This window comes from Setaria viridis, chromosome 9 (genome assembly GCF_005286985.2).
Source record: "Setaria viridis chromosome 9, Setaria_viridis_v4.0, whole genome shotgun sequence".
Taxonomy (NCBI): domain Eukaryota; kingdom Viridiplantae; phylum Streptophyta; class Magnoliopsida; order Poales; family Poaceae; genus Setaria; species Setaria viridis.
The window spans coordinates 1,439,619-1,455,743 of record NC_048271.2 but is presented as its reverse complement, the minus strand read 5'-3'; the positions used below and the strand labels follow the sequence as shown (position 1 = coordinate 1,455,743).

At 43.3% G+C, this 16,125-nt stretch overlaps 2 protein-coding genes across 2 annotated transcripts; both read left to right on the top strand.

Annotated features, from left to right (window-relative positions):
- Window positions 1–3,707: 3,707 nt before the first annotated feature.
- LOC117837780 (DEAD-box ATP-dependent RNA helicase 3B, chloroplastic) lies at window positions 3,708–10,658 on the top strand. Its single transcript, XM_034717541.2, has 10 exons — window positions 3,708–4,097; window positions 4,572–4,705; window positions 4,803–5,214; window positions 5,820–5,918; window positions 6,750–6,974; window positions 7,483–7,860; window positions 8,220–8,363; window positions 8,934–9,029; window positions 9,339–9,688; window positions 10,170–10,658. The coding sequence occupies exons 1-10, from the start codon at window positions 3,732–3,734 to the stop codon at window positions 10,243–10,245; spliced, it is 2,280 nt and encodes a 759-aa protein (XP_034573432.1). The 5' UTR covers window positions 3,708–3,731; the 3' UTR covers window positions 10,246–10,658.
- An 821-nt stretch (window positions 10,659–11,479) lies between these two features.
- Window positions 11,480–15,250, top strand: LOC117838845 (pyruvate dehydrogenase E1 component subunit alpha-3, chloroplastic). The gene is made up of 3 exons (XM_034719025.2): window positions 11,480–11,926; window positions 12,609–13,395; window positions 14,714–15,250. The coding sequence occupies exons 1-3, from the start codon at window positions 11,705–11,707 to the stop codon at window positions 14,989–14,991; spliced, it is 1,287 nt and encodes a 428-aa protein (XP_034574916.1). The 5' UTR covers window positions 11,480–11,704; the 3' UTR covers window positions 14,992–15,250.
- The last annotated feature ends 875 nt before the right edge of the window (window positions 15,251–16,125 follow it).

Genomic DNA, 16,125 nt, shown 5'->3' with positions numbered 1-16,125 from the left:
GAGTGAGAAAGGTTCCAAAAGGGGGTTTTCGGGCAAGAAATTGATTTATAGTTTTAGAAAATAGATTTAAATTCTATTTTCATATTTAATTCATTATAATTTGTAGAATTGTCCAAATTTATTGAAACCAATTTTATTAGGTATATTTTATTTTTCTTTATGCATTAAAAATTCAGGAAAGGAAAATAAAAATTAGGTATTTATTTAGTGCCTTTAATTAAGGTATTTAAATAAATACTTAATCTTTATAAAATACATAAAATTCTGAATAATGTTTTATTATTCACAAATATTTACTAATTCATAGGAATTAAGTCTTAAGGTTAGAAATTATTATAAATGCTTTTCTAAATAAAAGAAAAGGCTTAAGTTAGGTTAGTTAAGAAATTAAATTGTGGGTTAATCTTTTATGGGCAGATTAGTGTTGGCTTGCAACTTTATCAAGAAGATAAGTTGTATAGTTTTTATTTCAAAGAGTTTGCATATCTAACTATGGCATGCATCATATCGTAGAATTAGAAGTCTCGGAAGTGGATATCTCGGAATTCTTAGAAGAACCTCAGGAATTTGAGGAGGTTGTTGAATTGGTTCCTTGTGTTGAAGGATCTTCAGAAGAAACTAACTTTTTTGTGAACCAAGGCAAGTCCTGGTGCATCTACACCTTTTTAATTTTAGAAATTATTATTCATGAGTCCAAATTATTGGTGATTTTCTTATTTATGCATTAAGTCTAGGAGTTGTTTTCAACCTACTCTTGTGCATGATCCCACCTTGTTTATAGGACATCTTTGCCACCTGTTCAAATAATTAGTAACCATCCCTTCCTTGGTGATGCTTAGATTTCCCTTAAAGTAACTTTTGTTACCCAACGACTTAAGGTAAAATTGTCATACATATTGATCAAGGAAAATGGCTTTGAATTTTGAAGATGTGGACAGAAGCTAGAAATGGTAGTTCTGTCCACTAAGTTTAATTTATTTAAGGCCCGTTCATTGTTTTTACAGTTGATCAGGTGATATTACCTGGTTACTTACTATCTCCGGGGACCAAGAAAGTTTGGTAGGTTAGTTGGCTCTCTGATTGGAAATGTTCTTACCCATGCTTGGCATGTGGAAGAAAGGCAGGGACGTAGCTTGAAACTCACATGGAGATCAGGCCAGACGTGGGGTCCCATGTGGGGGGGTGCGTCCCTGGGTTTGGGTAATTATGTTTCCAATCTTTGGGTATGGCTAATAGAAAGGTCGTTATGCACAAACCAATCAGCTGCGCATAGCTGGTGATTAGGTATCTTCTGCAGGATGTAAATCAGTCCAGATCACCACAATTCTTGTTATGAATGCACTTGATCATCGTTTAAGCATCGTAGAGTAATCAAGTTTAATATAATGTTTTCCTTGATTTAATAGTATGATGTTAGTGCCAGTTGGTTGCTCAAAAATGTTTTAATCACCTAGATTGATTAGGTAAATACTAATCTGGAATAAAATGATAAAACTAAGGCTCCACAAGTAGTAAGATTTCCGTAAAAATATGAGTAAGCCAGTACATTAAAAAGCTATCATATTCCTTGAAACGTTACTTTAAATCTACCTATACTAGTTAGATGGGTCAATCTTGCTGAGTACCTTCGTACTCAGGGGATCCCTTGTTGTTGTTTTCAGACGCACAGCAGGGGTCGATTGAGGAGGAAGGCCCGAAGAACTAGGGTATATTACGGGTCTCGCAATACCCTAGAGTGAAATCTAGTTGTATAATTACTTTACCTTCGGACTTGTTATGTTCGAAACTCTTAGTATGGTCTAACTTGCACTATTAAGTTTGTTTCAATCTATGGTTTGTAATAATTCGTACCTCCAGTATGTATGTAAAAATGTAATATTGTTGATACTTTCCCTTCGTGGAAGCAATCTTGATGTGTGGCTATAATTTAAGTCGTGGATGATTCGAGGCGTCCTAGGGGCACTTGACGGACTACCGGATTCAAACGTGCGTTTCGTATAATTGCTGTTCCGACAACGATTTGGCACACTTAAGCCAGTTTAAGTTGGACGGTTCCACCACAGGAGGAGCGCCCGTAGTCTTGCCCCGGGGATGTAGGCTTCGGCTGAACCTCATCAACAAAGATCGTGTCTCCATTGTCGTCTATGATCGTGCAAGTTCGTCTCAGTATATCAAATTGATGCTTCTATTGGTGGAGATTAGCAGGCGGCTCGTCGTCGTGGATGGCTAATTTCTAACAAGTGGTATCAGAATTAAAGGTCGGGAAACCTAGGTCACGTGGTGATGGGAGAGCTCGTGCACATAGGGTTGTGTTTTGACTGGAGAGTTGGACTTAGGGCCTGTGATAACGTCTTCAGGAGATCACATGGATTATATGTGATGGAAGAGTTGGACCCGATGTGTGACGGGTAAGATTGTTAGATTTAGTCTCGCATCGGAAATTGATGGTGGGGGCACCACATATAGGTGGGGGCAACCCTCATCCACCAGACTAGTCTTTTAGGTTGAGTTAGACCTAAGGCCTTATTGTTGTGAGCTCTGGTGGACCTAGGCCTCGTGGGGCGCGGTTCGTGGGTATAGCGGGGCGCTGAACTACTGGCGCTGCACTGTTGCAGTTGCTGTAGCGGCTGTAGTAGCACTACCAAACAGGATCTCTTTGTCACAACTCACAACAAGCAAAGCAGTGTACAGATTGGTGGCATGGAGAGAGAGGAAGGAGGAAGAGATGAGAGGAAGAAAGCCGCTAGCATGCGGGGCCTACCAGCAGACATGTGGGATCTAGTGTCACGTCATGTGAAACCACTCTCAAAATAGTCGAGAGATCAAAATAAATAGATTTTAAAGTTGAGGGATGGCCGATATCCGATTTTGCACCTGGGGTACAAAACTCAGACTACGATGATAGATGAGGAACGTTAAAAAGGACCTTATCTTATTTTTAGGGCATGATCATGGCGTAGAGCAATCTGGCCCAATTCAGAGCGGTCAGCCCAGCCCATCGAGAAAATTGGCCTACATTGGGGCCGGGACTAGCGCAGGCCGACAGGCCTGGCAGACGTCGGTTGGAAAATAACTTGGCCCATTTTGCATTAAAAAAGAACATAATCCACGAGATAATAAAACAAAAAAAAGGGGCAATGGAACTGCTGCTTTTATAGTGAAGATATACCAATTTTCTTTTATGTTCATTGCATACAATTCGATGTGTAAAGTGTAATTGTGTTCTCGGCAACTCACACAGAGAGAGCTAGATACAACATCACCATCCATTCGCATCCAGTCCAAATTTCAAATTCACGTAAAAGTGTACCGATAGATTGCTCCGTAACCACTACACTACACTGTTATAAGAATTTTTATGAAACGAATACTGTTATAAGAATTGATTGACATCCACCCCAGCCTGTGGAGTCACAACTCACAAACACGAGCTAGAGCCAAGAGCGCTCGAGCCGACTTGCACACTGACAGGCTGTCCCCATCCAAATCCCATACAGATATTTTCAGAGAAATCGAACGAGCAAAAGACAGCGCAAACCCCAGGCCAGCGTACTCTACCTGCAACACGGTCATCCTGTGAACCAGGCTGCTCCTCGTCGCCCCAAATCCAGCCGGCGAGCCCAAAACCCCTCACAAACCCCTATCCGCCCCTCGCCCTATAAAGCCTTCCTCCTCGCAACCCTTCTCAACGCCATCCGTTCCATCTCTTATCCCCTTCCCCTCCTCCTCCCATGGCGTCCCTCCTCACGCTCCCCGCACTCGCGCTCTCCAACCCTAGTACCTCCACCTCCGGCGCCGTCCGGCTCCGCGCCGCGGCCTTCCGCTGCTGGGCGCTGCGGCGGCGCGGGTGGGCGGCGGCGGCCGTGGCCTCGCCCAACTCCGTGCTCAGCGAGCACGCCTTCAAGCGCCTCCAGCTCGGGAGCGACGACGAGGACGACGTGGAGGGGGCGTACGGGAGCGACGGAGATGAGGGCCTGGAGGCGGGGGAGGGGTTCCAAGGGGACGAGGAGGAGCTCGCCATTGCCAGGCTCGGCCTGCCCGACGAGCTCGTCGCCACGCTCGAGAAGCGCGGGATTACGCACCTCTTCCCCATCCAGGTGAATTGCTCTCTGCTAATTTACTTGGCTCGCTTGCTTTTAACTCCGCGGCTAAGCTGTGCTGCAGGATTGGCCTGTCGGGAGGTGGTGGGGAGGGGATAGAGTGGGTGTTCAGTTTGGGGGATTCGGTTGCTGCTTTTGAAATTAGTTATTGTTTCCAGGGAAATACTGTAGTGGCAGTGGCAGGATAAGCGGAGCATGGTTAATTTAGTGCTGAAAATTGCTTAGTCCTTACTGACACTTAGCCAACTAACACATCCATACACTCCTCGGTGTTAAATTAGTGTGCTAATAGGTAGATGTTTCTGTTGAAATTTACTAATGTTTGCGAAGATAGACAGATAAATTAGTTTTTACTTTTAATTGCATGCTACGTGTCATGTTTTTACCGAGCCTAGTAGCTCATATTTGGCTTCAGAATGGTGTTTATTTGCTTAATCGTATTGCATTTTGCTCATTTGCTGTCTCCTCCAGAGGGCTGTGTTGATTCCTGCTCTTGAGGGTCGTGACCTGATTGCCCGGGCAAAGACCGGAACCGGAAAGACGCTAGCCTTTGGTATACCCATGATCAAGCGATTAATGGGGGAGGACGATGGCCGGAGTACAAGGTACCCATTCATCTTTCTACGCATCTTCATGCTGCAATGCACTAGAATCAGTCGATAATTAACATGCACGTTGACTATTTCTTTTCCCTTTTGGCAGGCGAGGTCGAATTCCTCGGGTGTTGGTTCTGGCACCTACTAGGGAGTTAGCCAAACAAGTTGAGAAGGAAATAAAAGAATCAGCACCCAAGCTCAGTACAGTGTGTGTTTATGGTGGTGTTTCATATAATGTCCAGCAGAACGCACTCTCTCGTGGTGTTGATGTTGTTGTTGGAACACCGGGTCGCATAATTGATTTGATAAATGGCGGAAGCCTTCAGTTGGGAGAAGTTCAATATTTAGTCCTTGATGAGGCTGACCAAATGCTTGCAGTGGGTTTTGAGGAAGATGTGGAAACAATATTACAACAGCTTCCTGCAGAGAGGCAAAGCATGCTGTTCTCTGCAACAATGCCTAGCTGGGTGAAGAAATTGTCCAGACGGTACTTGAACAACCCTTTGACAATTGACTTGGTATGGCCTCCACATTCCTTTGCTGTCCTTATTTCTCCCGTTCTTTTGTTATACAGTTGAACAAAGCTAAGCTTATGTCATCTACTATAAGAGTTCTTTCATGTGATTGCAGTTATCATGTTAACTTGATCATAGGTGTTAATGTTATGGTCATAGCTCTTGCTATTTGATACATATTCTGGCCATAACACTTGGCCATGCAACACATGCAATTGTTTCAGTTACACCATACGCCAGCTGAAAATATTGGGTTTCATTCTTATCCATGATACATCGACGCAAACCACAACAAATTATCTGTTCCCTTTATCATGAAACTCTCTGATTTGTTTGTGCAATCCTGACTAGCAGTTTGTTAGGACAATCGTGTCAGAATAACAGTTTATTCATGGCTTATGCTTGTTTTGGAATCTTGATATTTATCAGTACAGCACCCTGGGAGTGTATTAGATGCTAAGACTGTCTTGAGCAGTTAGTTACGCTTGCAATTGAAGGTCCATGTTGATTCCTTGTGAAATAACTGTGGCACGTGTATGGTTATGGTTTACTTTTCTCACATCTTTATGTCCTAATAAGTTATCGTGTCTCTTCATGTGTTTAATTAGGTTGGTGATCAAGATGAAAAGCTTGCTGAAGGAATCAAACTCTATGCTATCCCACTCACAGCGACATCAAAGCGCACCATTCTTAGTGATCTAATCACGGTATGTTAATGCAGCTCATGGAATGTTTAGCTGCATTTCCCTCCCCTCTTCTCACCTTTCTGTTTGGCTTTGTTAACCCTTGGGATAAAGTAAACTGTACAGGCAGCTAGTGTGTGCATGGTTTATTTGAATCAACATAAACATAAACACATAAATATAATTTGTACTCTTACATGGTCCTATTACTTTTCCATGAATATCATTCAGAATTTCCTTGAACCATTTTCTTGGTAGAACCTGATTGCTCATATAAAAAAAAAACTTGATATTACTACTTAGCTAGTCTCATTTTAGCAGTTATGAGTTACATTTGGTCACTCCTTCCTCAGTTGGGTTGAAATTGCAAATGATTTGTGCTTCTGAAACCAAGTGCTGGCTTTTAGTATTTTCAAAAAGGATCTGTGCTGTTTGTTTCTTGAGTTTCTGATGTTGGCAAATTAGGATTTTGATACCTGATTAGAGAAAACCTTACGGTGCTATGGTACTATCAGTACATGGTTAATTGGTTATCATGGTGCTGTTGTTATCATGATTTGTGAATATTGTGTTGGTTTTTAGTTTCATCATTTGGATTTTGTGATGGTTCGCTTGTCTCCTGGGATTCAGAAACTTATAAGATCATGAAATCTGTCACAGCCGATACAGTCATGTTGGTGTATAATTTTACTATGTCTGATTGAGATCGCAATTTCATCCATGTATCTGCTATGCATATTAAACATTGAAGGATTCAGTTTTGATGAGCCTTGATAAACTTCACATATCTATCGCATGGGATAAGTTGTTTTGTTTAATCATTGCCAATGCTTATCCATATATTTTTCTTGTCAGGTTTATGCAAAGGGTGGGAAAACCATTGTGTTTACTCGGACGAAGCGGGATGCAGATGAGGTATCATTGGCACTGACAAACAGTATTGCTTCTGAGGCACTTCATGGTGATATTTCACAGCATCAGCGTGAGAGGACACTAAATGGATTCCGTCAAGGGAAATTTACTGTTCTTGTAGCAACTGATGTTGCTGCCCGTGGTCTGGATATACCAAATGTTGATTTGGTGGGTTCGCAGTCCTCTTTACTTTGCCTGATTCTATATACTGTAATTCTGTAAAACACCCTTCCAAACATATGTTAACTCTTTTGAAAATTTTCAAATGTGCAACATATAACTATGCCTAACAGCTTTTGCTTACCAAATTATTAGCACACATTCTTCTATAGAACATAATTAGCAAAATTCCGAGTTTCAAACTCTTTTAATATTTACAAAGCAGTTCAAAGAATTTAGCATTTTTTTTACCTGACCATTCAGGAAGGCAGGAATCTAGCAATTAAGGCTTTCATCTTGCCACTAAAATTTAAGAGATGTTCTGTATTTTGTTTGGCATGCACTGGGTTTCATCTTACAACATCATCACTTTGGTGTGTCTAATAGCATCCCTATCTGATGTCTTGTGTTGGTTAATCTTGTGATGTACGTGATACTGTTTTTATTGCTTCATTCTAACTCATTAAATGCATTTTGGCATTATACTAATGGCTGAGAGGCTCCATTTTTTCTGCAGATTATCCATTATGAATTGCCAAATGATCCAGAAACTTTTGTCCATCGTTCTGGACGCACTGGACGGGCTGGGAAAATAGGAACTGCAATTTTGATGTTTACAAGTAGCCAGAAAAGGACAGTTAAGTCACTTGAGCGTGATGTTGGTTGCAAGTTTGAGTTTATAAGTCCTCCATCCATGGAAGAAGTGCTGGAGTCATCTGCTGAGCATGTCATTGCTACACTGCGAGGGGTGCACCCAGAGTCGACCCAGTTCTTCCTTGGAGCAGCTGAGAGATTAACAGAAGAACTAGGATCTCATGCTCTTGCTTCTGCACTGGCACATCTGAGTGGATTTTCTCAGCCACCTTCTTCACGTTCTCTGATCAGTCATGAGCAGGTAAGAAGTGACAGAAGAAAACTACACATGCATTGTTTTTTTACTGTACGTCTATACCTACCATTGAAGTCAGCTAGTTCTGCAGATAAGTAGACATACCTTACATCTGTTCCACTATCGACTTGATCCAGTTGTTCTGGCTTCTGCCCTCTAGATGTGAACATTATCTGGCTGATGCTATATGACTACTAATACCAACCACTAGTACTTAATTTTTCTGTATTATGAATTTGTAACAGATCATCAAGCGATCATCTAGGAAAAGCTCCACAGTTTTTGTTATGCATTTGCCTTTTCTTGTGTTTCCATTCTTATGGATAATGCTCTCAAACATGCTTTATTTCCCTATCAAAATGCAGGGATGGGTGACATTGCAACTAACTAGAGATCCGGGATTTGGAAGAGGCTTCTTTTCCCCTAGATCTGTCACTGGTTTTCTATCTGATGTTTGTTCAGCTGCTGCAGATGAAGTTGGCAAAATATACCTAACAGCAGATGAGAATGTGAGTTTTTCCCTGAATATGTTGAATTGTTTGATTTTTTTTCTGTCCATTTTAAGATGGTGTCTCGTACTACTCCCTCAGCATGCATATCTTCACCATGATGTGCATTGGATATAGTAGCATGCAGGGTGCTACAGATATGGTTTCTTGTATAAAATCTGCCTTGTTCTGCATATCTACACCACTTCCTGTGTGTCTTGTTTTCCTTTGGTTTCTCTTTTCCTCATTATGTGTGTAAAGCTTGGCATGATGTTCCAACCCAATTTGGATTGCAATCATGATTCATGAAAGGAAAGCATATTGTGCCACAGTTAAGATAGTAGGATACAGCTTTAATTGGTTACAGCTATGCTGCTTGGGGTTATTTTCGATCCTACAAATTGGTTTGGATGTGGCATCTGGAGCAATTAGTTGTATGGACACTTTGTCTACCTTTTTTTACCTTAAAAGAGAAGGAAATTAACGTGCATAATAATTGAACCAACATTGTAGTGTAGAATATAGTTTATACTGTTTCATTCGTCCTGATGAATTTTCACTGTTTGGTCTATGCATTGCTGATCGTAACAGGTCCAAGGAGCAGTCTTTGATTTACCTGAGGAAATTGCAAAGGATTTGCTTGCCATGGAACTTCCTGCAGGAAACACCATAACCAAAATTTCAAAGGTAATTTTTGCAGCTCATTCTTCTCAAGTTCGTTGTGGCCAATATATGTTATGAAATCTACACAGATATTTGTCTTGATGGTCTGTCATGCCACACATTGCAGCATGTGTTAAAAATGCTAGCAGACATGAACAGGAATTGGAAGTTTAGTCTCACTACTTTGATATACCTTTTTTCACTGTCTATTTATCTCTGATCAAGCCAGCCTAAATTGCTTTGATTTTTATAGTGCGTCATACTTCCACTGTTGCAGATGTGATTTTGGTTTTCTGAGTTTGTGATGGCTGTTTTATTATTTCCTGCTTTCAGCTGCCTGCGTTGCAAGATGATGGTCCTCCTGCTGATAGCTATGGCCGCTTTTCGAATGACCGAGGTTCTAAGAACAGGAGGTCCAGGGGTGGCGGCAGTGCAAGAGGACGGGGTGGTTGGGATTCAGATGGTGAGGATCGATTCCGCCGTGGTGGCCGGAGCTTCAGATCTGACAATGATAGTGGCCGGAGCTTCAGATCTGACAACGATAGTTGGTCAGAGGATGACTGGTCAGGTGGTGGGAGAAAATCAAACCGCTCCTCATCCTTTGGTAGCCGCTCCTCATCTTACAGTAGCCGTGGCTCACCATCATTTGGTGGCCGCTCATCATCCTTCGGCGCTAGGGACAGGTAAACTTCACAAAGATCCTGGAATAATGTAGCAAGTTGCAATTCTAGATGTACGCAATCCAGGTATTGGTTCTTAGGTAGTTCAATTAGAGCGATCTGGCATTTCCTACATGAAGCAGATGCATAATCAGGACGCACGATTATCTGAATCTCTATGCACGATGAGAAATTGAGAATAGGAAACAAGTTGATCTCATAGAACCGTTCCTGTCAGAATATGTAGCATCCCGTGTCGTACACTCTTTTCTTGCTCATCATATACTTCTGTTTGGTATCCATTAGTACAAGAGTATATGAAGCCTAATGTTCTATAAGTACTAGCCTATTTAGCTTGCTCTACAGCTCATTCTTACCTCCCTAAATCATGATCAGAAATTATTTGAAGATTTTTTATCAGAAAAATAATTAATTACCACACTGCAAACTTCTAGGCATGATGACCTTTCTGTTTCCAAAGCTAATGATCTTCCACCATTTGCAGTAACAGAAACTTCAGCGGTGCTTGCTTCAACTGCGGCGAATCCGGTCACCGTGCATCAGACTGCCCAAACAAGTAGATGGTAGAGATGAAACATTCTTCCCTGCCGCACGGGGTCGCTCCTTTCGGGCCTGATCGGCTTCCAACAGGCGGCTGGACAATCAAACACGCCAAGCAAGAGGCCTAAGCCCGCTCCACCCCTGCTGATCAATATACGCCCGAGAGCCAGCTGACGTTATTGCTGGCTGACACCCACCGTGCGGTAGCTACAGTTTTGTTTGGTCGTTTCGTCAGAGCAAGATTTTGGCACGCTGACTACCAGTATTACAAAAGGAGTTCCAGTTCATGTCACACGGGCTTTACTCTTTCATTTTTTGTTGCTTGTTCTTGAGGGTCTCAACTCTCAATAGAATTGTAACACCACATGAACCGTGTACAGTTGTTGCTGCTACACCATTGCGACAGAGACGCAATCAGAATCGCTCACGACTATTAGAACTGTGTCAACTATTGCTAAATGTCTTCAGAAATGAACAAACTGGGGCATGACTCCCGGATGTTTCTCAGGAGATTATAACCTTGTGTGTTGAACTAGTGTCTTTAAACTTGTTCAATGGTGTCAATAGTGTCATACGCGTCCCCCAACTTTTACAAGTACAGATTTTTATTTTCCTAAACTAGTTAATTATCACTCGGAACTCCAGGTCTCCATAGTTGTAATGATAAAATTCCTAGTTATTGTTGCATTCCTTTAACGAATAAACTAGTATAGAGTAGTAAAGGAGAGAATATACGAGGAACATTAGAAGGTATCTATCATACCGTTAACAAATAATTGTCAAAAAAGACGCGCATGAGTTTTTCCTTCTCCAAACGAGCGTAAGATCTGCCAAAATTCCCCACTTTGTAAATTGCATATTCCAAAGAACAATGTAAGAACACTTGTTATTTTGTTAACAGTGTAAGTTGTGCGTTATTTGACAGCCCCAGATTCATCATACATTTAGTCCGAATATAATGATGCACGCACAAGACAAAATCCCTAGTTTCGTTCACATTGGAGCAACAAGTCAATAACCAATTCCTTGTCGATTATGCCTCCTCCTCTGCCTAGTTTTGTGGCAGACGAACAACGTGGTGCCCCGATGTTTTTTTGAAGTTCAGGCACGCCCCATCTTTGCATCGCAGTCGCTTACGGCATTAGACAGACGCCAAGTGCAGACGAGAGAGGAGAGGGCCCTGCAGTTCAGTGTGCTGTTGCTGTGTGGGTCGGGCCGGCGGACCCTCCAAAGCCGAGAGCGTGAGCGCCACGCCGCCACCGTCCCACCGAGGCCATCCCAGCCTTGTTTCCCTAACCGGCTAACCCCCTCTCCCCTCCCGTCTTCCTCGGTCTCTCCGCCGCCCACCACCTCCCTCCCTCCCTCGCTCTTTATACGCCTCCGCGCCTCCGCCTCCCGCATCTCCCTGTCCTCCTCCCCATTCACTGCATTGTTCCCCGCGCCGTCCGGCCAGGAGACACCGGGAGAGAGGCAGGAGAGATGGCGGCCGCGTCCTTCACCGCCGCCAAGTTCCTGGCGCCGGTGGCCGCGAGATCCGGCGGCGAGAGGGCGCCCCCGCTCCCCGCCGGCGCCTCGTCCTCCTCCTTCGCCAGGGCACTGCGCCGCGGCGGGGCGCACCACCCGCGCCTGCGCACCGCGCTCGCCGTCTCCTCCGACGTGCTCGCCGGGAACAAGGCCGCGCAGGCCACGCCCGCGCATCCGGTGAGGAAATCCTGCTCTCTCTTGCTTAGCGATCCTGGGTGCTGCCAAGGTGTAAAAATCCGATCTTGCGCGGTTTCCGTAGTTTAATTGTGCTGCGTGATTGGATCTTGGGCACCCCGTGAGTGTGAAATTCAGATGCGCGATGTGGTGGTTTAAGTTCAACCACGGTTAGACTGATTACATCCTAGTGCTTTTGTGGTCACAATTTGGATGCACTAAGACTGCTCCGATCTCTGGATGCTTAGTTCCGACTTCACAGCTGTAAACCTCACAAATTTTAACTCCCAACTTTGGAAGACTAGTGCTTAAAAATGCTATCCTGGCCTCCTGAATCTCATGATGAGAGCTCTCCTGTACTTTTACCATCGAAATATCCTCTCAATCCAGACGATTGCTTAGTTGATAAAATTAGTGATTAACAAATGAAATTGAAGTTTTCACCTGTTCATTTTGAATAGATCCACCATTTAGCTATAGTGATGCCCGCAACCGCAACTCTGAGGTGTCCGTTAGAACTTGATTGCTACTATTTTGCAATATCTAGCTTCAAATGCTGCAACTATACCAGTGTTTAGATACGGAAAAATTATCTTATTTAGCTTTCGGTTGATGCAAAATTGTTTGAGTTGTGGAGCGGAATACTGCGTTCTGTTCTTAATTCGAGGTGCGCTGTTTTCTCCAGGCTGTGACACGGGAAGAGGCACTTGAGCTGTATGAGGACATGGTTCTTGGTCGTATCTTTGAGGATATGTGCGCGCAAATGTATTACCGTGGCAAGATGTTTGGTTTCGTCCACCTTTACAATGGCCAGGAGGCTGTTTCCACTGGCTTTATCAAGCTTCTAAACCAAGCTGACTGTGTTGTTAGCACATATCGTGATCATGTCCATGCGCTGTCCAAGGGTGTCCCACCCCGTTCTGTTATGGCTGAGCTCTTCGGCAAGGCCACCGGCTGCTGCCGTGGGCAGGGTGGTTCCATGCACATGTTCTCTGCTCCCCATAACCTCATTGGAGGCTTTGCTTTCATCGGAGAGGGCATCCCTGTTGCCACTGGTGCTGCCTTTGCTGCTAAGTACCGCCATGAGGTGCTCAAGGAGTCAGGTCCCGATGGGCTTGATGTCACATTGGCTTTCTTTGGAGATGGTACCTGTAACAATGGGCAGTTCTTTGAGTGCCTGAACATGGCGCAGCTTTGGAAGCTTCCTATCGTGTTTGTTGTGGAGAACAACCTGTGGGCAATTGGGATGTCACACCTTAGGGCTACATCGGACCCAGAGATTTATAAGAAGGGACCAGCATTTGGAATGCCTGGGGTGCATGTTGACGGTATGGATGTCCTGAAGGTAAGGGAGGTTGCTAAGGAGGCAATTGAGAGGGCAAGGAGAGGTGAAGGACCAACCCTAGTGGAGTGCGAAACCTACCGGTTCCGAGGCCACTCTCTTGCAGACCCAGATGAGCTCAGGAAGCCTGGTAAGGGTTACTTTCCTATTTCATTTTATTTCAGTTTTGCTTTATTAGTGACATTTCTGGTGTCAACTAGGCGATTGGAGAAATGGAAAATGACAAAGTTTTCCACTCATCAAATTTGCAGTAGTTTGGTTTAAACGATCTTGATCTGAGTTGCAGTAATGCACAGGTTACAACGGGTATTACAGCTCATGAAAACATAATATTCCTTGTACTAGTGCTTTGATCCTGTTTAGTGGCGATCTGGCATCACAAATGAGTGGACCATGTAATATTTTGTTAGATTAAAAACAGTATCTAATTCCATGTCTGAAAATTTAAAAGCAGTTATTGTGTTACTAGTTCATGCAAAAAAGGGGTTAGAAATTTAGGTTTTGTTTGTGATTGACCTCCCTTTTTTTTTGTTAGTACCATAGTCTATACATGCAGGATTGGCAATGCTGACATGGCTAGTAAAATAGTTTTGGTGAAACTGGTTAGATAAAATCCTGTTTGATAGGTATTCTGTGGTGCCAATCGAACTGGTGAAGGAAACATTCTCTCAGATTGTAGCTTCTTATCGTCATCCAGTCATCTTATCTGATATGTCTACATCCTGATAGGTATAGTTAGGATGTCTTTTTGCCCATCCTCATGGGTTTTGGGGCCACTTGTCCTGGATTTTCCTTTTCCATTTCCAAAAGCCCACTTTTACTTTTCTAGCCAATTGAGTTGATGCATTTCATTCTTTTGTCTGTAATGAAGTGCAATTTTATCAATCCATTTATTTTCATTTTGCTTCCTGTATTGGTCTTCCTAAGAATCAATTGCCAAACCCAAGAAAAGTGTTTAGGTGAAATTTGATATTTTTGTGAAAGAGATGTAGGATATGTTTCAAATAAATGGTGTCCATGGCCATGCATTGGATTATTTTCAAATAATCTAAATGTAGATTTAAGGTTTGTAAGATTGGTGCCTGTCAAAATTCCTTCACTTTTGGGGGTTTTGTGATGCTTTAACAAGTTTGGGGTTAAGTTGTACACTGAACTGGGTCTGGATTATTTTATGTAACGATTTGACCATGACCTTGTATCATGATTCATGAATGTATGCCAACTGATGTTCAGAGCACTTGCACCTTGTTTCGTGACTGTCATCGGTCACATCATTACAAATGTATATATATGCATGTGTTGTCTTCATTTCTCCATCACATGTGTTACAGAACCATTCTTGAGTTACTGGCTCTTCAATGTTAAGCTTTCGTGGGTTTCTTCTGTCTTTAACAGCAGTCTGGTTTGAGCAATTGTTAAACTGACTCCATCACATTCTCTGTGCACAGATGAGAAAACCCACTATGCTGCAAGGGATCCGATTACGGCCTTGAAGAAGTACATCATTGAGCAGAACCTCGCAACTGAACCTGAGCTGAAGAGCATTGAGAAGAACATTGACAATGTTGTTGAGGAGGCTGTTGAGTTTGCCGACGCAAGCCCGCACCCTCCACGGAGCCAATTGTTGGAAAACGTGTTTGCCGACCCTAAAGGTTTTGGTATTGGCCCTGATGGAAAGTACAGATGCGAGGATCCCAAGTTCACACAAGGCACCGCTCAAGTTTGAGTCTTCATGAAAGATTGATCTGCTCTCTGTACCTCTGTTCTTCGGTTCTCTAGTTTTGTCGAACCCATGTCATGTTAAGATGCTGTACGCATAAGGCAGTTCATTTTCTTTGATTTTTAGGCATGCGTCCGATATTACGGTGTAATTTATTCGAATGCTCTACTGATGCCCCAGTTTATGCAATGTGTGCTAGCTCGACTTGTTCAGGAAACAGCTCATTTTCCGCATATATGGAAGTATGTGAAACGGTTTGCAGAAAGTTATAGTTGTAGTTTTGAGTCATTAGCTGCCTTGATTGGGAAGCGATATTTGCAAGTATATTCTGGGGCAGTGAAGAAATATAGTAGTGGTGTATTTTTCCATGTTTTGCTAAACTAATACTGGCATCTTATTTTCTCTGTTTGGAACATCTTTTTTCACAATCTTTTGATTATTGAACGACCTCTTAGCTACTTGAGGTAAAAGTTCCGGAGATGTCGCAGTTGACGTGTCTGATCTCTGAAGCTAGCAAAAGTAAGCTTTATTCTGTCCGGACAATGTTGTGGCGTTTCACTACTGTGATTGTGTAAAAAAAAATGAAGGATTTTGAAAGCTAGTTTCTAATGCAATGGAAAACCAATGTAAAGAAGAGGATAAGGCGTGTTGTGTTAGCAGCACGCAGTGGGGAAAGGAGAGAATAATTAGGATCAAGGCCAGAAGAGTACGTAGATTTGATTGGAGGAAGAAGAGAGGAAGGATTTGATCGAGTTGAGCCATGGTCCGATACAATTCAACAAGGTAGTTGATGGTTGGCCGTTGGGGCAGAAGAACTGCAACCAGACCCGATTCACGCATGCGTTGAATTAATCCTTGAACGGTTTGGTGCTGCTTGGCACCCGTACGGGCGATGCGTTGCTTACCCGCAGGGTGATGCGCGACGCGACGATGGATTGGCCGCCTGTGTTTGACGGGGTCGCGCGCGGTTCCTTGGCAGCAGAAAAGGGTTTGGTCGATGGGGGTGGGTGGCGAGCGATACCCAACTCCCCCGATCCGTCAGGCAGCAAGAGACCTGGGACTGCTATTCCGTCCGGTCAAGATCGACGTTCAGCGTGCGGCCTGGTATACAAAACGACTCATCATCGATTTGGCATCGTA

What these genes read in the sequence shown, in the direction of transcription:
- LOC117837780 (XM_034717541.2), top strand. Translation starts at nt 3,732, where the DNA reads ATGGCGTCCCTCCTCACGCTCCCCGCACTCGCGCTCTCCAACCCTAGT. An exon ending in GACGATGGCCGGAGTACAAG is followed by an intron (nt 4,706 to 4,802) that starts GTACCCATTCAT and finishes CCCTTTTGGCAG; the next exon opens with GCGAGGTCGAATTCCTCGGG. An exon ending in CTCTGATCAGTCATGAGCAG is followed by an intron (nt 7,861 to 8,219) that starts GTAAGAAGTGAC and finishes ATCAAAATGCAG; the next exon opens with GGATGGGTGACATTGCAACT.
- LOC117838845 (XM_034719025.2), top strand. Translation starts at nt 11,705, where the DNA reads ATGGCGGCCGCGTCCTTCACCGCCGCCAAGTTCCTGGCGCCGGTGGCC. An exon ending in AGGCCACGCCCGCGCATCCG is followed by an intron (nt 11,927 to 12,608) that starts GTGAGGAAATCC and finishes TGTTTTCTCCAG; the next exon opens with GCTGTGACACGGGAAGAGGC. An exon ending in AGATGAGCTCAGGAAGCCTG is followed by an intron (nt 13,396 to 14,713) that starts GTAAGGGTTACT and finishes CTCTGTGCACAG; the next exon opens with ATGAGAAAACCCACTATGCT.